The 22,999-nt window shown below is 60.0% G+C and overlaps 5 protein-coding genes and 3 non-coding genes across 10 annotated transcripts; 4 read left to right on the top strand and 4 right to left on the bottom strand.

Moving 5' to 3' along the window:
* Positions 1–584: 584 nt before the first annotated feature.
* NDUFB10 (NADH:ubiquinone oxidoreductase subunit B10) lies at positions 585–3,633 on the top strand. The gene is made up of 4 exons (XM_040459432.1): positions 585–851; positions 2,756–2,894; positions 3,106–3,245; positions 3,471–3,633. The coding sequence occupies exons 1-4, from the start codon at positions 704–706 to the stop codon at positions 3,572–3,574; spliced, it is 531 nt and encodes a 176-aa protein (XP_040315366.1). The 5' UTR covers positions 585–703; the 3' UTR covers positions 3,575–3,633.
* Positions 3,634–3,745: 112 nt separating this feature from the next.
* RPS2 (ribosomal protein S2) lies at positions 3,746–5,631 on the bottom strand. Its single transcript, XM_040459429.1, has 7 exons — positions 5,422–5,631; positions 5,246–5,335; positions 4,940–5,047; positions 4,511–4,684; positions 4,268–4,427; positions 3,956–4,047; positions 3,746–3,865 (listed from the first exon to the last, which is right to left on the bottom strand). Exons 1-7 carry the CDS (start codon positions 5,596–5,598, stop codon positions 3,785–3,787), a joined length of 882 nt encoding a protein of 293 aa, XP_040315363.1. The 5' UTR covers positions 5,599–5,631; the 3' UTR covers positions 3,746–3,784.
* LOC121019828 (small nucleolar RNA SNORA64/SNORA10 family) lies at positions 4,113–4,241 on the bottom strand. Its single transcript, XR_005785786.1, has one exon. It is a non-coding gene; the product is annotated as a small nucleolar RNA SNORA64/SNORA10 family (small nucleolar RNA).
* On the bottom strand, positions 4,771–4,904 carry LOC121019827 (small nucleolar RNA SNORA64/SNORA10 family). Its single transcript, XR_005785785.1, has one exon. It is a non-coding gene; the product is annotated as a small nucleolar RNA SNORA64/SNORA10 family (small nucleolar RNA).
* A 244-nt stretch (positions 5,632–5,875) lies between the features above and the next one.
* Positions 5,876–9,676, top strand: RNF151 (ring finger protein 151). 2 transcript variants are annotated; one of them, XM_040459430.1, is made up of 6 exons: positions 5,876–6,012; positions 6,252–6,388; positions 6,742–7,739; positions 8,050–8,195; positions 8,505–8,601; positions 9,140–9,676. In XM_040459430.1, the coding sequence occupies exons 3-6, from the start codon at positions 7,737–7,739 to the stop codon at positions 9,623–9,625; spliced, it is 732 nt and encodes a 243-aa protein (XP_040315364.1). In that variant the 5' UTR covers positions 5,876–6,012; positions 6,252–6,388; positions 6,742–7,736; the 3' UTR covers positions 9,626–9,676. The 2 variants fall into 2 exon arrangements, with proteins under 2 accessions (XP_040315364.1, XP_040315365.1); XM_040459431.1 differs by having other exon boundaries at positions 5,884–6,012; positions 6,252–7,739; positions 8,529–8,601.
* Positions 6,059–6,185, top strand: LOC121019832 (small nucleolar RNA ACA64). Its single transcript, XR_005785790.1, has one exon. It is a non-coding gene; the product is annotated as a small nucleolar RNA ACA64 (small nucleolar RNA).
* Positions 9,677–10,694: 1,018 nt separating the features above from the next.
* Positions 10,695–17,209, top strand: TBL3 (transducin beta like 3). Its single transcript, XM_040459425.1, has 22 exons — positions 10,695–10,823; positions 12,205–12,256; positions 12,339–12,434; positions 12,518–12,565; positions 12,671–12,812; positions 12,908–12,992; positions 13,077–13,247; positions 13,353–13,428; positions 13,512–13,605; positions 13,689–13,870; positions 13,974–14,115; positions 14,213–14,271; positions 14,357–14,460; positions 15,193–15,340; positions 15,427–15,657; positions 15,740–15,810; positions 15,891–16,047; positions 16,145–16,203; positions 16,465–16,568; positions 16,664–16,735; positions 16,819–16,977; positions 17,069–17,209. Exons 1-22 carry the CDS (start codon positions 10,783–10,785, stop codon positions 17,176–17,178), a joined length of 2,403 nt encoding a protein of 800 aa, XP_040315359.1. The 5' UTR covers positions 10,695–10,782; the 3' UTR covers positions 17,179–17,209.
* A 116-nt stretch (positions 17,210–17,325) lies between these two features.
* NOXO1 (NADPH oxidase organizer 1) lies at positions 17,326–19,782 on the bottom strand. 2 transcript variants are annotated; one of them, XM_040459427.1, is made up of 8 exons: positions 19,478–19,782; positions 19,318–19,398; positions 19,066–19,141; positions 18,788–18,965; positions 18,450–18,631; positions 18,251–18,355; positions 17,839–17,956; positions 17,326–17,756 (listed from the first exon to the last, which is right to left on the bottom strand). In XM_040459427.1, exons 1-8 carry the CDS (start codon positions 19,541–19,543, stop codon positions 17,444–17,446), a joined length of 1,119 nt encoding a protein of 372 aa, XP_040315361.1. In that variant the 5' UTR covers positions 19,544–19,782; the 3' UTR covers positions 17,326–17,443. The 2 variants fall into 2 exon arrangements, with proteins under 2 accessions (XP_040315361.1, XP_040315362.1); XM_040459428.1 differs by having other exon boundaries at positions 19,517–19,782.
* Positions 19,783–22,999: the final 3,217 nt, after the last annotated feature.

Genomic DNA, 22,999 nt, shown 5'->3' with positions numbered 1-22,999 from the left:
GCCCCAAGGGCAAGCCCTGCCTCTTGTTCTGCCCCAGAAAGGCCCCCTAAGCTTACTGGCATTGGCCAATCCATGAGGGGCTCTGGAAGACACAGTGGAGCCCAGAGGAGGCTGCAGGGAAGGGACAATTCAGGAAGGCTTCCTGAAAGAGTGGGGCATTTGGTAGTTTGTTATTTGTTGACTTTGTTGTGTTTTTAGGTTGTTGTACAGGTCTGAGTTCTCCAGAAGGGCCCAGCTCTGTGCGTCTTGCTGCGTACTGCACTTGCCACGTACCTGCACACCAAAGAAACTGAATGAATAGTCTGCTTCTTCCAGTGTTTGTCTCCTCTTAGAACGTAAGCAGGGGCCTCTGTTTTCTCCACTGGCGTATTCCAAGCGCCGAGACCAGCGTCTAGCGCACAGCACACAAGCCGCAGCCCCCGCGCTGGGAGGGGTTTCCCGAGCCCACCATTGGGCGGGCCTGCAGAACTACGAGTCCCATGGTGCCTCGCGAGCGCAGGCAGTCCCGCGCAGGCGCAGCTGTCCTACAGCGGCCTCTGCCGCGGGAGAACTATAAGTCCCATGGTGCCTCGCGAGTGCCGGCCGCCTTGCGCCGGCGCAGCCGCCCTAGGGTGTCCTCTGCTGCGGGCGAACTAGGCCGTGGTAACCGGTCAGAGGCCAGGCTCGCTCGTCCGAGAGAAGAGCCCCACCGCACGCCGCCGCGATGCCGGATAGCTGGGATAAGGACGTGTACCCCGAACCCCCACGCCGCACACCGGCGCCCTCGCCGCAGACCTCGCTGCCCAACCCCATAACCTATGTGACGAAGGCCTTCGATCTCCTCGTGGACCGACCTGTGACCCTAGTGAGAGGTACGAACCCCATCCGGGCCTCACCGCTCCCCAGGGCCCCTCGCCGCCCAATCTGGAATACTCCGCCGCACCTAGGGCTTCGCCCCTGTGACCGGTCCCCGTCGTCCCCACCCGGACACCTGGGGTCTCGTCGCCTCCTTGGACCCCCACCCCGTTTCCACTGCACCCTAGGAACACCCCTCGCTTCTGCACCAAGACCCCTCATTGCTTTCCGGCCCTCGCCGCCTGGCGGAACTCTCCACGCACCCCTGGTCTCCAGGCTCGCCCAAATATTAAGGGGGTGTGTGCGGATCGCACCCTGGCCTGAGGCTTGTTAAACCCCATTCTCCCTGCACGCTTTGCATCCTGAGTTGTGCACAGTAGGCGGTCAGCAAACGGCTGTTGAAGGGTTCTCTGCTAACCCTCTGCACGCCTACAAAATGACCCGGATAGTCAGGGGATGGCCGAGGTCCGCTCGACCTAGATATGCTGTGACTTGTACTCCGTGTGTGCCCAAGCTTAAGAGCTGTCCAGAGGGGCGCCTGGGTGGCGCAGTCGGTTAAGCGTCCGACTTCAGCCAGGTCACGATCTCCCGGTCTGTGAGTTCGAGCCCCGCGTCAGGCTCTGGGCTGATGGCTCGGAGCCTGGAGCCTGTTTCTGATTCTATGTCTCCCTCCCTCTCTGCCCCTCCCCCGTTCATGCTCTGTCTCTCTCTGTCCCAAAAATAAATAAACGTTGAAAAAAAAAATTTTTTTTTTTAAATAAAAAAAAAAGAGCTGTCCAGATACCCCCAACCGTGGTCCAAACCAGGTAGATGTTTAAAACAGCTCTTTGTTGCCCAGTTTGTTCAGCTCGCTCCGTAGCACGAGCACACACTGCCCTCAGTCACTAATGCTAAGCAATTCATCCATTAACCAATTCGGGGGTGCCAGGGTGGCTCAGTCGGTTAAGCATCCCACTCTTGATCTCAGTTCAGGTCTTGATCTCAGGGTTGTGAGTTCAAGCCATGTGTTGGACTCCACGCTAGGCATGGAGCCTCCGGTAAAAAAATAATTAACCAATTCATTCGTTCAACCACAAAACATTTGGAGTGAGCGCCATGCCCTGGTGGCTTGTTGGGATAAAGTCAACAAATCAGACCCCCACATCTGGAAAAGGCATGGCAATGGATCCACTCCTCTTTTTTGTAATGATTTTTTAGAAAGTGTTTTAATTTTTTTTTTAATGTTTTTATTTATTTTTGAGACAGAGACAGAGCATGAACGGGGGAGGGGCAGAGAGAGAGGGAGACACAGAATCGGAAGCAGGCTCCAGGCTCTGAGCCATCAGCCCAGAGCCCGACGCGGGGCTCGAACTCCTGGATCGTGAGATCGTGACCTGAGCTGAAGTCGGACGCTTAACCGACTGAGCCACCCAGGCGCCCCTAGAAAATGTTCTATACGTCTGGAGGGATGAGATCGCACCAGTTCCAACTCGTTAGTTTACCGGTGGGGAAGTTGAGGCCAGAAGGTCAGTGGTGGCAAAACTGGCACGGGCCGTCTGCCTACAGGGTGGAAACCTTGTGCGGTGGGCAAGGTTGGCCCACAGGGGGATCTGGAGAAGGGTGTGGGCTTGCAGAGCGTGGGTTCTGAATCCTGTATCTCTCTGGGCCTCAGTACTGTCTGTACCGAAAAGGACCCACCCCATAGGATTGTTTTGGGGACCGAGTGAGACAACGTGCCTGGCTCCCAGGAACCCTCCATAAATGGTGGAGGTCACCATTTGTAGCCCAGGGCTACCAGCCACACTTGTTACAGAGTCCAAATGGCAGTCTTTGTGAAAGCTGGGAACATTTGGGAAATCTGCTTCTTTGGTTTGTGGGAAGTAACAAAGCTAAGAGCCCAGACTCTGGCCTGTCCAAACAAGTAGGGTTTTTGTCTTTACAGAGTTTATAGAGCGGCAGCATGCGAAGAACAGGTATTACTACTACCATCGGGAGTTCCGTCGTGTGCCAGATATCACCGAGTGCCAGGAAAAGGATGTCTTGTGCATGTTTGAAGCAGAAATGCAATGGAGGAGAGACTAGTATGTCCCTTCTTAAGTCAGGGAATACTGAGCCTTGCACAGTGAGCATCTCTGGCTGGGCCCTTTCCCTGGGGAGACCCTGGGATGGTGGTCGGTTGACAAGAATGCCTCCTGGGCTTGGCCCACATCTCGTGGGTGGAGAGCCCCGACCTATGACCTCTGGGTACAGGTAAGGATTCTTTGTGGACCACTTTCTTGGTTCTTCTTTCAGTAAAGTTGATCAAGAAATCGTCAATATTATCCAGGAAAGGCTGAAGGCGTGTCAGCAGAGGGAAGGCGAGAGCTACAGGGAGAACTGCGCCAAGGAGATTGAGCAGTTTGCCCAGGTGGCCAAGGCCTACCAGGACCGCTGTACGTGAGCCCCCACACTGGCCTCATCCTTCAACCCTCCCGTTTTCTCCAGTCAGGGTTTTTTACAAACGTTCTTGCCCAAGTGTGCTGACTGGCTGGGGGAGGGGTCTGTTTGCTGCCAGGTATCTGTGCTGCCTTTTCTTTCTCTGCTTCTGAAGACTCCAGTCTATGCCTTTGGTAGATTTGGCCCATGACTTCCCCCCCCCCCCCCCATCTCTTCCTCAGATCATGACCTGGGTGCCCATTATTCAGCCAGAAAGTGCCTGGCGAAGCAGAAGCAGCGGATGCTGGCAGAGAGAAAAGCTGCTAAAGAGGCCGCCGCTGCGTGAGGCAGCTCTTTCAGCCCCCATACGGAACTATTGCTAAAATAAAGAGTAATATTAAATTGGCTTTTGGTCTTTTTCAATCCTTATTTGACCTATTGGTGAATCTTAATTCATTTCGTTGGCTTCATCGCCCTTCAAATCTACCTGCTACTAAACTTGAAATAAAAAACACTATTAACCAGCTTCAATTCACTTTATTTTTCTCATACAAAACTATGTGGTGGCCACAGCTGGAGCCTGGGTCCTCTGCACAGAGACTCTGGTGTGGGTCTTTACAAGATGGTCAGTGAATTCCTGGGAAAAACAGAGACTTAAGTTATACAGATGCCGCCCCATCGTCCACACTTGTCCAGGCTCACAAGGGGGCTGGTAGGCAGGCAGTACCTGATAGGGAGACTTGGTGAACACAGTCTCCTTCCAAAGATCAGGGGTGAGATAGCTGTAGGTCTTGGAAATGGCATCAAAAGTGGCCTTGGCTGCAAAGGGGAAACCAGGAGTGAGCTCGTGGATTCTTGTGACAAACACCACAGGTACAGACAGACACTGTTGCACTCCTAGGAACAGAGAGGCCACTTGGGGCCGGTCTGCCGTGCATTAGGAGAGCCTTCCTCTCTCTCTCTGAAAATACGCCAACCACACACCAAGTATGATTAAGCGGAGCTGAGAGAAGCCACAGCCCCCCTTGGGACCACCTACCGAAGTTGCCCAGGGTGGCAGTGCAGCCCCTAGCTGAGGTGTAGCAGTCATCGATACCAGCCATCATCAGTAGCTTCTTAGGTACAGGGGCTGAGACAATGCCAGTGCCTCTGGGGGCAGGAATGAGGCGCACCAGCACAGAACCACAGCGGCCTGTCACCTGTGAAGGTGGGAGGAGTCAGCGGATGGGTGATCAGGAGTCTGCACCCCTGCAAGCCCCATGGTTGGCTACCCCCGGCCTACCTTGCATGGTACAGTGTGGGGCTTCCCAATCTTGTTCCCCCAGTAGCCTCGCCGCACAGGGACGATGGAAAGCTTGGCCAGGATGATGGCCCCACGGATGGCGGTGGCTACCTCCTTAGAACACTTAACACCCAGACCAACGTGTCCGTTGTAGTCTCCGATGGCAACAAATGCCTATAAAAAAACCTGATGTGACCCGTGGTCCATTGCCTGCACAGGCTCGCACAACACCAGCAACTCCCACCAGAACACCCACCAGGACCTGTTGCCCTCCTCAAGGAAAGAGTGGCCACCGCCAGGCCGCTCTGAGGTCCAGAGGAGATCTTTCCTCTCTCTCCCCATTACGAAAGCCACACGTGAGGCAGCAAGTGTGGCTGTGCAGAGCCGAGAGAGCCTCACAAAGCGCCTCGGCAGAAACGGCTCGGCTACCTTGAACCTGGTCCGCTGGCCAGCGCGGGTCTGCTTCTGCACAGGCATAATCTTCAAGACCTCGTCCTTGAGTGACGCCCCCAAGAAAAAGTCAATGATCTCGGACTCCTGGAAAACGTTGACGTGGACACAAAAGCGGTTATCACGACACAGAAGCCACCTTTGAGAACCGTCACCCGGACCCCTGGAACCGGTCCCCAAGTTGTCCCGCCACGGACAGAGGTCATCCCTGGAGCCCACATTAAACGAGAAGCCCAGAGGCCGCACCCGCCCACCGGCCCGTCCGCGGGAGGACGCACGCGCTACCTTGATGGGCAGAGAAAAGAGATAGATCTCCTCCAGGGACTTGATCTTCATATCCTTGACCAGGCGGCCCAGCTTGGTGACGGGCATCCACTGGAAAGAAAAAGCTCAGGTGACTAGGACCGTGCGTCCGGCGCCGCCGCCCATGGGCCCGTCTCACGCGCGCGGCCCGAACCTACCTCCTTGTCCTCGGCCTTGCCTCCGCGAGCTCCGCGGCCGCGGCCCCGGCCTCGACCCCGGCCGCGGCCCCGACCCCGGATGCCGCTGCCGAAGCCTCCGCGGAAGCCGCCGCGGCCTCCCATTCCAGGGCCCCCGGGCCCTCCGGGCCCTCCCGCAGCACCGGCGTCATCCGCCATTTGCTGAAAAGAATGACGAGAAGAAGACAGTCAGCGAAGCCCTGGCATTCGCGGTCGCACGAGGCGCCCAGAGCACGACTCCCTCCCGGGAGCGCCAAAGCGCCAACAACCCAGGGCCCCGCCGGCAGTCCGCGCACTCCCACCACCCCGGCCCGGGTACGGCCACCGTGAGGAGAAAGACTCACGTGTATTCCCGGAGAAGAAGAACTAGGCCGCGCGGGAGGGAGTATTTATAGCAAGCCAAGTGCCGCGAGATCGTGGCCGCCCTAGGCGCGACTTTGCCACGGACCAATCAGACAGGTGGTGACGCGCTCCCAGTGTTCCCCCGCCCGCTTTGTGTGCGCTTGCGCGCCTGCGGCACCGCGGCGCGAACTCTCTGAGTTGCAGTCGTCTTGCTCCTCCTGTTCGCTGCAGGTAGGTCTAGTCCTCGCGTCCCGGGGTGGTAGCTGGGGGGGACGGCGTTGGTTGAAAATCACCCGCGGCTTTGGTCGTGGCCGCGGGTGAGATTCGGCGCCCAGAGCCACCGGGGGCCTCAGCTCACCGCCCACTCGTCGGTGTGGGGAGGTGAAACCCAGGCCCCGACAAGCGCGGCCGCCCCGGCCCCGCCGCCCGTGCTCTAGCCTCTGACTCCTGACCCTGTGCTCTGTCTGCAGGTCGCCGGCGCCCCGACCCCGAGGCCCAGGACGGCAGGGAGGCAAGCTCTGCTCTCAGCGCTCAACGAAGCTGGTGGCCTGAGTCGACCGCGTGTGACTGCCCTTGCCCCCCCCCCCCCCAGCCATCAGCCTGGGAGGTGCATTTCTGGGACGCAGAGAGCAAGGTGTTTGTGGAGGGATGAGATTCTGGGGTACCTCCTCTTCGCGACCAGTCCAACTCTGTGTTGGATGGCGTAGACGGGTACACCGTGGCTCTCGGAGGTTGGCAGGTGACTCGTTAGTCATTCTGTAAGTGGCAGAACTACATTGGAGACCCAGGTGTGCTCCTCCACACCCCATACCTTGTCCAGGAGCAGATAAAGTATTTTCGAGCTTGGTGGTGAGTTGGGCTGGGCCAGCAAACCACCAGAAAGAATACAGAGAAACAAAGCTAAAATACGGTGGGGGATAGTGAGGAAGGGGGAGCCCTACCGCTTAATATCAATTACAGACCCTATCAGGGAAAGCTGTGTGGATCACTCGTGCGACTCAGCCAGTGAGAAACCGCCATCACCCTGAACTCTTGCTTTTGTCCGGTGGACGTTGGTTCAAAAAAAAATCTCTCCCGGTTTTTTCTTTCCACAAAATAAAGATTCCCTTTGTTTGTTGGCTTTGGTTGTGGTTTTAGCATAGCTTGCATGTCTTGAATTGCAATTCTCTGTGATTTCTAAAGAATTTCCCTTTGCTAGTAAAATAACTGATTTTTATTTTTGAGGTTGATAGCATCAGAGTGTAAGATCCCCAGCTCAAAGGCTTGCAGTGGCCCCCTGTTGTTCTCAGGAGGGGGATAGGGTCTTTAGGATTTGGTGAGCTTAACACTCTGGTAGTGAACCTACAGTTCTCTGGTAATGTGCCTCGGGTGTGGGAACATCCTGGTTTCCCAGGTTGAGATTGGTCTCCACATGTCTTTCCTCCTAGGCCTGCCCAAATAGAGCCTCCCTGTTCTGGAACACCCTTCCGCATACTAGGCCCCCCCGTTACTGTGGTACCACAGGTTGTATGGGAATTTGGTCCTGACATCCCTCATCTGTACTCTGGAACTAGATGTCTTAGATCCTAAGAGACCTGCTGGTGGGTCAGTGGGGAAAGTCCTGGGCTCTTGGACATCGGGCCTGAGCAGCACTATTTGAGGAAGGGTAGGGGAATGATTCCTACTTTCCTGCCGAAGCCTCAGCTTTGGGAAAACAGCACCCAGAAGTTTGGTTCCCGGCCTGGTACTGCCTGGGGATCAGGCAGAGGCTCCAGACACCTGCCCCCGGTCCACACTGCCTATCGCTCAATTATAAGCAAGGGCTAGATGGTACAGAATACCTACCAGTGGGCCCTGGACCAAGGCTGTGATTGGCCTGAGCCGGACAATGCCACTGTGATGTAGGCCCACTCCTGCTGTGAAATGGAGGCTCCTGATCCCTGGGGGTCAGTGGAGCTGCCGTCCAGACACAGATCATGGTGAGCATGGGACCCTCTTGCCTCTGGCCCTTAAGTTTGTTCCTAACTCCAGAGCTGGACCCCGTTCCTTATTCTGAGTGTGAACACTGGGTAACAGGTTCCTAAATGAGACTAGAAAACCAACATTTCCGAGGGCTCGGTCAGGTCTAACTCCAGGCCGAGGCCAGTTCCAGCCAGGGACTGGTAGTTGTCTTGACCCTCACAGCTGCCCCCTCAAAATGGATGCTGACCCGACCCTCCACTTGGAGTTTCCCTTTGGGTACGGGGTCCGATCCTGGTCCCAGCCAGGCCCTGATTTTGGCCTTTGCAGAGTGGCGGATATGATCTCAACCTCTTCGCCAGCCCTCCCGACTGCAGCTTCCTGTGCTCCGTATGCCACGGGGTTCTCAAGAGGCCAGTGAGGCTGCCATGCAGCCACATTTTCTGCAAGAAATGCATCCTCCGGTGGCTAGCCAGGTGCTAGTGGGTCCCCGAGAGGCTGGGAGGGCAGGAGCAAGGCTGTGGCCTGGAATAGAGAGGAAGACCTGCCGAGCAGTGACTTACAATGGCCGGAAGAGTCCACTGCCAAATCTCCTGGGACATAAAAAAATATGTGGGCCCCTGCAGCCTGTGGGATCTGCGGCTCCAGCCTCAGAGCCGAGTTCCCTATGAAGCCCTCATGTCTCTTCCAGCTTGAGAAGGGACCTCCTGGGAAGGCATGTTGCTGCCAACTGGTCCTTCCCACTCCCAACACTTGGCCCCCCCCCCCCCACTCATGCCTCCTAGACAAAAGACCTGTCCGTGCTGCAGGAAAGAAGTGAAACGGAAAAAGATGGTCCATGTAAATAAACTTCGGAGGACCATTGGCCGCTTGGAAGTCAAGGTAGCTTGAAGCACCCACTCCCACCACCCTTCTGCTCCTGCCAGGGCAGGGGGAGAGCCAGGAGAGGGGTAAGGAGAATCCTATCAGAAAGACCGGAGGGTTTCTGCTCCAGCAGCATAGACTGAAGCCTGGGGGTCATCAGTCCTGAGTTTGAGTCACATCTCTGTCACTTACTTGCTGTGTGACTTTAGGCAAGTTACCTAAGTTTTCTGAGCCCCTGGGGCCTCAGTTGTAAAATGGGGATTCTACAAAATTTTTAGAGAATGAAGTGTCTGCTGTGCTGGCCACTACTCTCCAGCCCCCTATTTTTATAGATGTCTCGGTTCCTCAAGCCTCAGGCCCTGTGCCTCAGAGATCTCGATTCTTCCCACCTCCAAGCATTTGCCCAACGATTTCTCTCTCCTCATCATTCATGCCATTAGGGCTTGGCAGTCTCCCGTTCAATATGACGGATGGGGGAGTCTGTGGAAGGTAGGCCGCTCATGAGCTGGCAGTGTCCAAGCTGGCCTGGCTCACATGGTGCTCTCCCTACCTCCAGTGCAAGAACGCAGAAGCTGGCTGCTTAGTGACATGCCCCCTGGCCCATCGCAGGGGGCACCAAGACTCCTGCCCTTTTGAGCTGATGGCTTGTCCCAACGAGGGCTGCCCGGCACGGGTGCTGCGTGGGGCCCTGGCTGAGCACCGGCAGCACTGCCAGCATGGGGCCCAGCAGCACTGCCCACTGGGCTGTGGGGCCACCCTGGGCCCGGTGGACCGTGCCCACCACAACTGCTACCAGGAGCTGCGTGAGGCCTGGAGCCAGCGGCAGGAGCGCAGCCGGAGCCTGGTGCTGGGTCTCCTGCGGCGCGTGCGCAAGGTGCACCACGCCACCAACTTCATCCGCAGGCAGCTGGCCCAGCTCCGGGACTTCCTGCGGGAGGACGACGCGCTGATCGTGGGCACCCCGCAAGAGGAGACTGAGGCCACCCCAGAAGGCAGCACTGGGGCCGAGGTGTGGGGAGCCCCGGGCCTAGGTACCTTGTAATCAGAGACGTAAATAAACGCGGAGCTCAGGCCTCGCCCCACCCCCCTGCCACCTCTGTGCTTGCTGGCCTCACAGCTTTATCCCATTTGTCACCCTGCCCCCTTTCCAGGCACTACTGCCTTCACCCCGCAGGGATACGACGACCTTTCTCCCTGGACCTCTTCTTCCCAGAAGGCTCTTCTCCTTGCTCTCCATTTGCCTGGTTTCTTTTCCCTCGGATGTCTCCTCATAGAGGTTTCCCCTGATCCTCTCCCAGGGAAGGGATCTGCTTACTAGCTTCACAGCCAATCACACAAAGAGCTCAAAACGCTGAACTCATAGAAGTCAACGCCTCACAATGACTCACGAGGAACCCCCATTTGTCTCCGACCTCCTACCCTTCCATTCTCCTCCCTGCTAGTTCCCTGGAGCCACAAGCACTGTTCCCCCACACAGCCAGCAGGGGTCCATGCTTACCAACTTCAGGTCTGGCTCAGGTGTCACCTTCTCGATGAATCCTCTCCCACCACCCCATGTGAAAGTGTACCCCCTGCACTCCGCTCCATCCAGCGCACTAATTTCTCGCTCTTCCTTCGCCCACCCTTCTCCCCTGTAGCACCCGAGCTACTTGAAGGCAAGGTTTGGTTTTGTTTTTTCTCCTCTGGTGTCTCCCAAATGTCTGCGCCAGAGCTTTGCACATAGAATGTGTTCAATAAATATTTGAGAGACTCCGAAGTTACGAGGTCTAGTCATTTACGGGCGTTACATCTCTCACCAGACCATGAGCCCCGAGGCCGGACCTAGTTGACCGCACCCGACCGCACTTGCCCCCAAATCCCAGAATGCCGAGGGGGCAGGAGTCTTGGGATCAGTTCAGTAAACATCTTCTACGACTGTCTTCTAAAATTTCCACTAAAAGGCAAACAGCGTGCAAACCCCGTAACTGCCATCCGTGCCCAACGCCCGCAGCCGCCTCCACGCCGCTCTACCCCCGCCCCTCCAGGCCAGAAACGCACCTTCCGCTTCCTTACGCGGAAGCTGCCCACAGTAAAGATGGCGCCGAGCGCACAGTGCTGGTGACGCCATAGTCGTGGGCCGTGACGCCATCTGCAGCGCGCCGGCAGTGAGAAGTGGCGAGCCGGGTTCCCTCACGCGGCGGCGGCGGCGACGACGACGACATGGCTGATCCCGTGGCGGGAGTGGGTCGCTTCAAGGCCAAGTGAGCCGGGGCGCTGCGGCTGCGGGTGCCGCCCAGGGAGGGAGCGAGGTTCGCAGCAGGAATAGCAAATGCGCCCGCCCTGCACCGGGCGCCCATTCGGGCCTGGGGAGAGCCTGAGGGCGGTGTGCGGACTGCCCCGCAGGGGTCGTGGCGGCTGCGTTATTACAAAGTCGGGGGGCCAGCCTCGGTTATTACATCAGGAGCTGGCTTAGGAGTTGTGGATGAAAAAGTCTAGAGGAGGAAGGGTCGGGCTGAGCACAAGTCGCGGCTGGTCCTGGACGGCAGCGGGACGCCTCGACCCTCAGGTACCGGGAGAAGAACCACTCTGGGGCAGGCGGCCTGGAGGCTTTCACCCGCTGTCCCTCTTCAACACGACTGGAGATGGGCGGGTCCGCCGTGGCCCTGGAGGCCCCGCATCCTGTGCTTATTCGTTCCCCAAGATCCCCTGACCATCCTGGTGAACCGGACAGACTCATTCCCTCCGTGGGGGCTCGGTGTGATAGAAGAAACATGTCAAGCACATCGTTTCTGTCACTAGTAGTGACGAGCAACGCCTGGTGCCAAGAACATCTCTGTGGGATAGCCACCTGGGTTCGGGGGTTGGGGGACTCCCATTTCATCTTGGTTGTCAGGCTTCCCCCCCCCCCAGTGGAGTTAGCCAGGCACCACTGAAGTCCAGGAAGAGAGACCCAAGCCACACGCAGGGAACATCCTGTGTGACACAGAAAAGGTCAGCAGAGGCTCCTCCAGCCAGGGTCTCGGAAATCTGTAAGGTGGTGACCTAAGCAGGTGTGTTCTGAAAGGCCTTTTTGGCAGCAGCCCTTGAGGTGGGAGATAGGGGCCTGGTGAAAAGGTTGGAGCAGCTGTCCAGATGAGAGTGCAGTGGCCTGGACCAGCATGGAAGCAGCAGCGGGGGGAGGGAGGAGGCGACAGATGAAGGCTACTTGGTGGGTGGGAGGAAGGGGCCAGGCTTGGGGAAGGGGCGGCCTGGGCCTGGGACTGGAGGGCCCTGGGAGATGGCTGTTGCTCCAGGCTGGTACCCTGAGCTGGCCTCCCACAGCCAGCAGGGGGCCCCCAAGGCACAGCCTTCTGGGCTCTGGGGAATCTCCGGAAAGCCTGGGCTGCCGTTCTCCTGCCTGACACCTGGCGTGAATCACTGCCCAGCTCCGGGTGTCCCGTTCTCTGTGACATGGGGGTAACCAACACCCATCCCACAGTGCTGCTGAGAGAAGATGACAGAAGTGCCACCTCTGACCTCCCATGCCTCTGCCTGGGATCTCCTCCAGGGCAGGGTCCTGTTGGGAGAGCACCCAGCACAGAGCTGGCACCCGGGACCAAGGGGTTGGTGACTCACTGTCTTCCCCCCCTGTCATCCCTCTAGCTATGCTGTCGAGCGCAAGATTGAGCCTTTCTACAAGGGCGGGAAGGTGCAGGTACCAGCCCGGGGAGGGGCAGAGTGCGGGGGCAGGCAGGGGCTGCAGAGAGCTGTCTTGGCTAAGACCCTTCTGTCACCAGCTGGACCAGACTGGGCAGCATCTCCTCTGCGTTTGTGGTGCCAGAGTCAACATCCTGGACGTGGCCTCGGGGGCTGTGCTGCGGAGCCTGGAACAGGTGAGGATGGGGAGAGCCAGGGCAGGGGGCAGGTGTGGGGGCAGCCTGTTCTCATGGTACCGTGTGCCAACTCTCGCCTCTAGGAGGACCAGGAGGACATCACCGCCTTCGATCTCAGCCCAGATGACGAGGTACGTGGCGCAGGGACAGGAGGCGGACTCTGGGACCTCTCGGTCCAACTTTGAGGACCTGTGGCCATGCCTCCACACACCCAGCTGAACCGCATCCTCCTCCAGGTGCTGGTGACAGCCAGCCGGGCACTGCTTCTGGCTCAGTGGGCCTGGCGAGAGGGCAGCATCACCCGCCTGTGGAAGGCGATACACACGGCCCCTGTGGCCGCCATGGCCTTTGACCCCACCTCCACGCTGCTAGCCACAGGTAGGGCCCTGACTGGGTGGCCGGGCCGGCTGGAGGGCGCACGGCCAGCGGTCTTCGGGCACAGCAGCCCCTTCACTTCAGACACGTTCCCCTAGGCGGCTGCGACGGGGCAGTGCGTGTCTGGGACGTCGTGCGGCACTACGGGACGCACCACTTTCGGGGGTCATCGGGGGTCGTACAGTGAGTCGGGGTCCGGCAGGGTGGGCGGGGCGTTAGGCCCAGGGCGGCATAGCTCACCTGCCCCACCCCACCACGTGCCTGCAGCTTGGTGGCCTTCCACCCGGACCCCGCACGCCTGCTGCTCTTCTCCTCGGCGGTGGACGCCACCATCCGCGTGTGGTCTCTACAGGACCAGTCGTGCCTGGCCACGATGACCGCGCACTACAGTGCCGTCACCTCACTGACCTTCAGTGCGGACGGCCACTCCATGCTGAGGTCAGCGGACAGCCTCTTGGGCCACACGGGAAGTGGAGGGCTGCAGCTGACACTTGAGAACTGAGGTGGCTGTCACCCCCCCCCCACCCCCACCCCCACCCCCAGCTCGGGCCGGGACAAAATCTGCGTTGTCTGGGACCTCCGGACCCACCAAGCCACGAAGACTGTGCCAGTGTTTGAGGTGGGGGCTCCGGGGGGCTGGGGCCCGTAAAGGGGGCAGGGAGAGGGTGGGTCTGCCTGTCTGACCTGCTGATTTATCCTCAGAGTGTGGAGGCCGCCGTGCTGTTGCCCGAGGAGCCGGCACCGGAGCTGGGCGTGAAGTCCAAGGGCCTGCACTTCCTGACAGCCGGAGACCAAGGTGTGCGGGGCCAGGCCAGGGTGGGCAGCGGGGGCTGGGGGAGGTCCGTGGACTCGAATCCCAGCACCCCTGCCCCCACACAGGCCTGCTGCGCGTGTGGGAGGCGGCCTCCGGGCAGTGTGTGTACACACAGCGGCAGTTGCCGGGCCCCAAGCAGGAGCTGACCCGCTGCGCTCTGGCTCCTTCCGCCGGCCTGCTGGTCAGCGTCACCGCCGACCACAACTTGCTGCTCTACGAGGCTCGCTCCCTGCAGCTGCGGAAACAGGTGAGCTCCGCCCCTGCCGGGCCCGAGGCCTGCGGGGGCCGGCCCTCCACTCATGCGGGCTCTGGCTTGTGTCCCTCCTGTCCTCCCCCGCCACCACCCCCAGTTTGCCGGCTACAGCGAGGAGGTGTTGGACGTCCGGTTTCTCGGGCCCGAAGACTCCCACATCGTCGTGGCTTCCAACAGCCCCAGCCTGAAAGTGTTTGAGCTCCAGACAATGGCCTGCCAGATTCTCCACGGCCACACCGGTGAGCGAGCCGAGCTGATGCCCCCAGCGCTTCGTCCTGGGCTGGGCTGCCTTCCTTTACCGTAATCGATGGCCGTTTTCTCTCTGCTTTCTCCCAGATATTGTCCTGGCCCTGGATGTCTTCCGGAAGGGGCGGCTCTTTGCCAGCTGTGCCAAGGTAAGGCATCTGGAGAGGTGTGGAGGCTTGGGTCCCAGGTGGGAAAGTCCAGCCCAGCCTCTGTCCTCACCCCTTTTGTTCCCAGGATCAGAGCATCTGCATCTGGAGGATGAACAAGGCTGGCAAGGTGGCCTGTGTGGCTCAGGGCTCCGGGCACACGCGCAGCGTGGGCACGGTCTGCTGCTCTAGGTAGTGGGTCAGGGCTGGAGTCCGTGCTCTTGCAGAACCCTGCTAATGGGGGTCCAGCTCAGGGGGATGTGTGGGGGGAAGGCTTTGGCCTCGATCTTTGAGGCTTAGGACCGGGGATATATCACAACACACCAGGGGCACCCCCGGTTGCCGTTGGAAGTAGAGGCGCCTCAGAAGTGGTCTTGGGGCTGGGTGAATAAAAGTGGGGAGGCTTGGGGCGCCTGGGTGGCTCAGTCGGCTAAACCTCCATCCTTGATTTCGGCTCAGGTCTTGATCGCATAGTTCATGGGATTGAACCCCGTGGTGTGGAGCCTTTTGGGATTCTCTTCCTCTCTTTCTGCCCCTCCCCCTGCTCATGCTGTCTTACTTTCTCTCTCTCTGTCTCTTTGTCTCTCTCTCAAAGTAAACTTTACAAACTAGGAAGGGGAGGGAGGTTTCAGGTCAGAAAGAATGACACTGAGCAAGGCTCGGGCAAAGAAGACCTTTTCTGCCGGGGACGGGTGGGGTGTTACTGTGACAAAGTCACCAACTCCGGTGGACCCAGGGCAGGTGGTGGAGAGTGTGAATTAAGTGGTTCCAGAGGCATGTGGGGGTTGTCCAGAAGCTGTCTGCATTCTGGAACAGTCCCCCTGGTTGGGACCATAATCCTGCAGACTCAGGCTGTGATGCCCTGGTAGACAGGGCTGGCCGTGACTCAGCAGGTGTCTCCCCCTACCCCAAATCTGGTCTCAGGCTGAAGGAGACCTTCCTGGTGACAGGCAGCCAGGACTGCACCGTGAAGCTGTGGCCTATCCCTGAAGCCCTGCTGTCCAAGGGTACATCCTCGGACAGCGGTCCTGTCCTTCTCCAGGCTCAGGCCACACAGCGCTGCCATGACAAGGTGACAGCACGTGGCACATCGGGGCACGGTATGACAGGGCCCTTGCTGGGATGGGAGTCTGAGTCGCCACCTGCTCCCGTCCCCAGGATATCAACAGTGTGGCCGTTGCCCCCAACGACAAGCTGCTGGCCACGGGCTCACAGGACCGCACGGCCAAGCTCTGGGCTCTGCCGCAGTGCCGGCTGCTGGGCGTCTTTTCAGGCCACCGGCGCGGCCTCTGGTGTGTCCAGTTCTCGCCCATGGACCAGGTGCTGGCCACCGCGTCTGCTGACGGTACCGTCAAGCTCTGGGCGCTGCAGGACTTCAGCTGCCTCAAGGTAAGCTGTTCCCACCGCAGGCCCGGCCCCCCTCCCCGGTGCCGGCTCACATCCTCCCCCCCTCACCCGCCCCATCCCGCAGACGTTCGAGGGGCACGATGCTTCTGTACTGAAGGTGGCCTTCGTAAGCCGCGGTACACAGCTGCTGTCCAGGTGCGGGGGCTGGGGATACGGGTGGGGCTTTGCTGCCGGATGGGCCCCAGGACTGAGCCCCCTCCCAATCCCGACCCCAGCGGCTCTGATGGTCTCGTGAAGCTCTGGACCATCAAGAGCAACGAGTGCGTGAAGACTCTGGACGCCCACGAGGACAAAGTCTGGGGGCTGCACTGCAGCCGGCTGGACGACCGTGCCCTTACCGGTGCTAGCGACTCCTGTGTCATCCTCTGGAAGGTACGTAGGTTTGGGGGAGGGGGGGCGGGGGGGGGGGGGAGTGGTGGGAGGTGCAGGGCTGTATGCTAGTGCCAGTCCGATCTCGCTCTGACCCTAGGATGTGACCGAAGAGGAGCAAGCAGAAGAGCAGGCCAAGCGGGAGGAGGAGGTGGTCAAGTAAGTGTGGGGGTCCTCGCCCAGCTCCCCCATGAGTGCCACCCCCGTGTCAACCACGTCCCGTGTATCGCACCCTTGGAGTGGGGTATACAGGTTTCAGCTCTGCTCTGTGGCATGGGGAAACTGAGGCAGGAGCAGCAACACAGCTCACCACCAGCAGGTGCTTCGGGCCAGGGTGCCGACTCCTGAGTCAGCCCTCGGATGGCTCCGCTTTCGGTCCCAGCCAGGTCCCCCAGTGACCCTGTTTGCCCCCCCCACCAGGCAGCAAGAACTGGACAACCTGCTCCATGAGAGACGGTACCTGCGGGCACTGGGCTTGGCCATCTCCCTGGACCGGCCCCACACTGTGCTGACTGTTATCCAGGGTCAGTGCCGCCTTGGGCCACACAGACGGGGTCTTGGGTCCATCTTGTGCCCCTTCCCTGGGACTCAGTCTCCCCTCTTCCCCTGCCCCCCACAGCCATCCGGAGGGACCCCGAGGCCTGCGAGAAGCTGGGAGCCACAGTGCTGCAGCTGCGACGAGACCAGAAAGGTCGGGTGGGAGGGCAGGCTGGGCAGTGGCCAGTACGGGCAAGGCAGCCAGCGGGCAGGTCTGACTGTCCTTGTCACCCACAGAGGCCTTGCTGCGCTTCTGTGTCACGTGGAACACCAACTCCAGGCACTGCCACGAAGCCCAGGCTGTGCTGGGTGTGCTCCTGCGGCACGAGGCCCCAGAAGAGCTCCTGGCCTACCAGGGCCTGCAGGCCTCACTCGAGGCCCTGCTACCCTACACCGGTAGGTGGGGGGGGGGGGGGGGGGGGGAGGGGGCCAGCGGGACAGGGCGCGGCCCGGTCAGACCCCCTGACGTCCCTCTGTCCTCCTCCAGAGCGGCATTTTCAGCGACTCAGCCGGACACTGCAGGCAGCCACCTTCCTGGACTTTCTGTGGCACAACATGAAGTTGCCCCCCCTGCCTGTGGCCCCCTCTGCTCTCTGAAACATGCGGAAAGATTACTTTTCTACCCTGATTCCCTGTGTCTGTCTGTCGGGGCTTTGTCTCAGCCCAGGTCCCAGGTCCCACCCCTGTGCCCTGGCCTGGCCAAGACCCAAAAGGCCCTGCCCCTAAGTACAGGCAGACACGAGGTGTGGATCAATCAGAAGAGCTTTACTCAGGCGATGGAGGAGTATAGCTTCCCGGCCCTTCCCGCCAAGGCTCCCACCCTCACATGCTCCTCCTCCAGCCCTGATGGTGGTGGCTGGCATCAGTCCTCCCCGGGGTCTGGAGCATTTGGCTTGCCCTCTGCGCAATTCCACACACCCTCAAGGGGGTCCTTGCGCAGCAGTGCCCTGCGGGTGATGGTGCAGCAGCGGCTCTGAATGGCGCTCAGCGTGGGGCGGGCCGGCACGGTAGGGGGAAGGGTCGCGGCCTGGGAGGTCTCAGGGGAGCTTTGGGCCTCTCCCACTCTAATCTCCTCACCGTTGGCCTCGCGGTGGAGCCCCTGTCTACTCAGGAGAGCGCCCAGGCCCTCTGGTCGCAGCCGCGCGGCCGGGAGAAGACCAGAGCGCCTGCCGAACCTGTGAAGAGGGCGGAGTTTGGCCAGCCCTGGATCCTGCCCCGCCCCAAGCTGGGCCCAGCTCCAGCCCCGCCCCCACTCACCTGCACAGCCACCAGCCCCGGTCAGATGTTTCCAGCACGCGCACGCGCGCCCCTGCGGGCACGGACAGTTCATCCTCGTGGCTGCTCTCATAGGCGAGGGCAGTGCAGAATTGGGGCCCTGGGAATGGGCGCTCGGGGTCACTTGCAGGGCCACAGAGGCCGGGGTCCCCACTTCGCTGTCTCCCACAGAATCACCTTAAGGCATTCCCCCTGGTAATGGATAGCATGCAAACCCACTGGGGCTCCAGCTCACTGTGGGGACCAAGTACGTGCTATGGGGTCACTGCCACCACCTAGTCGCCCCATGTCCTCGATCTCCTCCATCTGTTAGGTGTTTCCTGTGACTCAGCTTTGCTGCAGCCTGCCCAGAGATGGCAGGTGGCTTAGGGTGGGGAGGAGGGCACTGGCATACCACCACTCCCTAGGAGTTGTTGCTCTTGGCCCAAGGCTGCTTTCTCCAGGTAGGGAGCAGGAAACCATGCTGTCTGCTGGTCTTCATTTGCCACCAGCCACCAGCCTGTGGGCAAGAGGCGGGCGGGGGTTCAGGTCCCCAAGCCTGCTGAGGGCCTGGAGGCAGGTGGTCGAGTCTGCACAGTCCGGTCCAGCCCTACCTGAGGGGTGTCGCAGCAGCACGTCTAGGGCCTCCTGGGCCCGTGCTTGGAAAGGCCGGCCCTGCATGTCCTGGGTGCTGAAAGGCTGCAGGCAGCGCAGGCTCTGAGCCTCCAGGCTACGGATGGTGAGGCTGTCCGGTGGGTGGGGCGGGGGCTCTTCAGGGGCAGGCAGGATCACCAGACTGGGAAGGGCAGTGGGTGCAAGCCAGAGGTCACCCCTCACCAGTCCGCCCAGCCTTAGCCCCTAGTAGGTCCCACCACAGGCCTTTCCCACCACCACCACCACCCCCAGCCTCCAAGTTCTTCCACAGGCAGGGAGTTGGGGGCGAGTCAGGCACCTGCCAGGTGGCAGTGTGGGCTCCAGGTCCAGGGGTTGCGGCGCAAAGAAACCGGTGAGCGCCGGGCTCCGGGACACGCGCTCCGCTGCCCCCAGCAGCGCCCGCGAGTAGGTCTCCAGCAGCCGCAGGCGCGCTAGGCCGCGGCCAGTGCGCCCCCCGCGCACCAACAGCGATGCGTCTGGGGGCAAGACAGGAACAGGCTGTGGGACCCCTGCCCCAGGGTTCTCTCTGCCGGGCCGCTGGCACCCCGCCCCTCCTGGGATCCCTGCCGGCCTCACCGCGAAGCTTGGGGAGAATGCGGTCTGATCTCCGCAGCAGGCCCGCCTCTACCGGGAAGGTTTCCTTGAGGGTCTTCTGAGGGAGAACCGGCGAATCGGTCTCTGAGGGTCCACCAGTTCCCTTGGGGGGGGGGGTTCCCTTGGGATGGTCGTAGGGGCTGGACGCCCTTGTGGGGGCAAGGGCAAACGCCCAGACGGGGGTCATTGGTGGGTCTTGCTGCCGCGGATTCGGGGTCCCCCAGGCTCACTCACGTGGAGTGTCTTGAACTCATCCCAGCTCCTGCGCACAAAGGTGTCGCTGTCGTCCGACCAGCTCACAGAGAAGGCAAATGTCTGTTGGGAGAAATATTGGAGGGGCTGGGCCAGGAATTCCCTCCTTCCTTGGGGCTGGCAGGTACCCACCCGGCCATACCTGATGCCGCTCTGTCTGCACTAGGGCCAGTGTGCATACCGACACGGGGTGCCGGGGGCCTGCCATCGCTGTGCCTCCCGAGTCACGGACTTGGGCTTCTGGAGCTAGCCAAGGGCGGCGACCCACTGCGAGTATCCCGCTGCGACCTTGCTCACAGGGGCGAGGGGGACTCCCCAGCACCCGGAAAACTGATTGGAATTCCCCAGGGACGTCCCAGACCTGCGGGGTCTTTGTAGCACTGCCCTCCGTCCTTCCCAGCTTCCTCACAGTGCCCAAAGTAGAAGATCTGGGTGGAGGGACAGCAACACAGGGCTTGGTTGCGGGGGGGGGGGGGGGGGGTGGGAGGGATGGGGGGGGGGGAGCGGGGTTGGCAGGGGTGAGGCAAGGAGGCGGTGGAGGGTGGGGACTGTAGCTGGAGGCCCTCTGGCCTGAGTCTGCCACAGAAAGGAGGAGGAAAAGAAAGCCATCAAAGTGCCGCCAGGTCTGGCCTACCTCTCCTGCTCTTCCACGCCCTGTGCTGCTGGAACTGGGACTAGGGAGGTCCTCCTCCGGGGTGTGCTCCATGACCTGTCTTTGAACTCACCTGGGAAGTCTGGAACCAAGGACCCAGTGCTAAGAGCTTTGTGAACATTGTTTGGCTTAATATTCATATTGGAGGGAGGACCTCTTAATGTTCCCAAATCACAGAGGAGGAAATTTGTATTCAATGGGTAGTTAATATCAGTTTTTCTGGATGTGTTGGGGAGGGGTGGGAGTGACTTGGGGCAGGACAAAGAGGGTCCATCTCTGCAGTCACTGGCACTTGGGGGAGGTGGTGAGTAGGACGGTTTTGAGAGCTGCCTCTGAATTTCTGATTTATCACAATTTACTGCAAACACAGCCTCTGAAATCAGAGGTGACTAACTGAAGTGAAGAGAAGTTAGGCCCCGGAATCCCCAGACGAGGCGTGCTCACGTGCCCCACATCTCCGAGCAGCTTCCTTACAGGGATGATTTCCAGAGGTCCATCCAACCCTAGTATATGGTGGCCTTTCCTGCTGTTGGGGCCACCAGCTCTATGTTGGGACTCCAACCCCAATCTGTCCAGGGAGGGGTTAGCCTCTAGGGCAGCCCTCCCTGAAACCACCCTGGCCTTGACAAAGGGCCTTTGTGTATCTGTCCAACCAGCGGCTCTCTCTGAAGCCCTCAAACCTTCCCTGGATTTGGCCCAGGCAATGAACACCTGTGGACACAGGCCTGAACTGCAGGGTGCCTTCAGCTCAGCTGTCACACTCCCCCAAGCTCAGTGGGGGCCGTGCTGAGGGCCCAGCTGGCCTGGCAGGGTCCAGGGTGGGGCAGACCCTTCTCCCTTGGAAGACAGAGCAGAAAAGCTGGGGAAGAGTCGGTTTATTCACAGCCAGGGACCCGGAAGACTGCTGAGACCTCTCCCTGCCCCAACTGAAAACCCCTGCTCCGCAGCACCAGCAACCCTGGTTCCTTTCTATCCGCTCTCCTTAGCCCCCACCCTCACCTCTCACTTGGACAACTGCCCCCTCCTCCCATGCCCGTACTCCTCACTAGCTCCCATGAAATCCACTCTCCAGAGGAATCTTTGCAAAGTAGAAATGGGGGGTGATGAGGTTTTAGGGTAACGGGGGGAGGGGGGGAAGGTCCAGAGCTGACGGCCAAGAAAGAATTCTTAGACGTATTGGGTGCAAAAAGGCAATTTTATTAAAGCACGGGGACAGGACCCATAGGTAGGAAGAGCTGCACTATAGGTGTGGGGTGACCATTTTACGGAGTTGGGGAGAGGGAGTTACTAGAATGAGATTGTCATATGCTAAAGACTCACAGATTATTGGAGGCCTAGCTATTGTGAAACTAAGGTTGTTTTTTCCTCTAGCAAAGCATTAACGTTAAGACAGTAGTGAGTTCCTGGACTTTAGGCTATTGCAGGATTGCCTTCTTCTGGTAAACTGGTGGAGACTTACCCAGTTTAACCATTTTTTTTTCTTTTTTTTTTTTTGTCCAGAGTGTCCAAGGAATATCACACATATCCCACCTGGGGGTGGGGGTGTGCTAGCTTGTGCCTGGCCCCTCAGTCTGCCTCATGCTCCCTCATCAGGGGGCGCCTGAGTGGATCAGTCCATTGAGCGTCCGACTCTTGATTTTGGCTCAGGTCATGATACCAGGATTGTGAGGTCAAGTCGCGCTTCAGGCTCCGCACTGAGCGAGGAGCCTGCTTGGGATTCTTCCCCACCCCCCCCACCCCCCCACTGCCTCTCCCTTGCTCTCTTTTTCAAATTAGAAACAAACAAACCAACGCAGAAATGGGATCAGGTCGGGGTAGCCCTGCCCCAAATTGTCCAGCACCTTCCTATGGTCCTTAAAATAAATCCCCAGCTCAGAGGGCAGTTGATAAGGCCCTCCCGTGCTCCTGCCTATCTTTGAGTCTCTCCTCCCACCACCTTCCCCAGGTCCTGTCCCACCCACTTTTTGCCCATGTGAGAGGCCAAGACCCTCTCATCTCCAACCTTGGCCTTGACTGCCCTCCTTAGCCGATTCCTCATCCTTCAGGCCCCTGCCTAAGGGGCACCTCCTCAATGAGGCCTCCTTGACTTACCACGCCCTGTTCATGGTCCCCATAATTTGTAAGTGAACATTTGTTAGTGTGACTCCTTTTTTGTTTTGTTTTTACTTTTTCCGTCTTGACCACTGGACAAGGAGCTGAGGAGGTCAGGGACGGATCTTGTGCCCACCCTGACCAGCGCCTAGACCAGGGCTTGGAACAGATTAGGCACTACACAAATATTTGCATGATGAATGAAAGTAGGTATAGAAGCTGAGACGACTCCCCAGGTGGAAATAACCCCTTCGGGCAGGCTGTAGGATCCGGGCTACTCCCGGCCGGGAGGAGCCCAGAGCCGCGCGCCGCCTTCTTTGCAGGCACAGCCCCGCCCCGCGTTGCGAGGCGCCCGTTGTCTTGGCGCCGGTCGCTCGGAGGGATCCGCGAGACCCAGGCCCTAGCGCGCGCCGTTCTCTGTGCGCTCACTGCACCGTCCCTCGTTGCCATGGCGCCGCGCCTCCCGCCGCTGGGCGCGCCCCGGCTGAGGGCACAGAGCCTGGCCGCGGGCACGCGGGGCGGTCAGAGCAGAGCGATGGGGGCGTCACGGGCCGGAACACGGACTTCGCCTCGGTCGCAGCAGCCTGAGTCCAGCGCGCGGCCGCGACGCGTTTTCCACAACACGCTGCTCTTCTACTGGAGGAAGCGGGAGCGCCGCCACGGACGACGCAAGCCGGGCTCGGGACGCGGATCGAGGCCCAGCGACGCGGCCAGGGCCCGGGCTGCTGGCCCTTCGCCCACGCCGACCCGGACCCAAGCCTCGGGCTCTGCAGCCTCTCGAGCGCGGTCCTCGGCCCACAGCCCTACCTCCCTGCCGGACCCCGCCCCGGGCCCGGGCCCCGCCCCCGCCCCCGCCCCCAGCTCCAGCCCCAGCCCCAGCCCCAGCCCCAGCCCCAGCCCCAGCTCGAGCCGGTCCTCCCA

The sequence above is a fragment of the Herpailurus yagouaroundi genome, unplaced genomic scaffold (assembly GCF_014898765.1).
Source record: "Herpailurus yagouaroundi ecotype Mexico unplaced genomic scaffold, PumYag 222, whole genome shotgun sequence".
NCBI classification, from domain to species: domain Eukaryota; kingdom Metazoa; phylum Chordata; class Mammalia; order Carnivora; family Felidae; genus Herpailurus; species Herpailurus yagouaroundi.
Note: the sequence above shows the minus strand (reverse complement) of the source record. Positions and strands in the feature narration are given on the sequence as shown.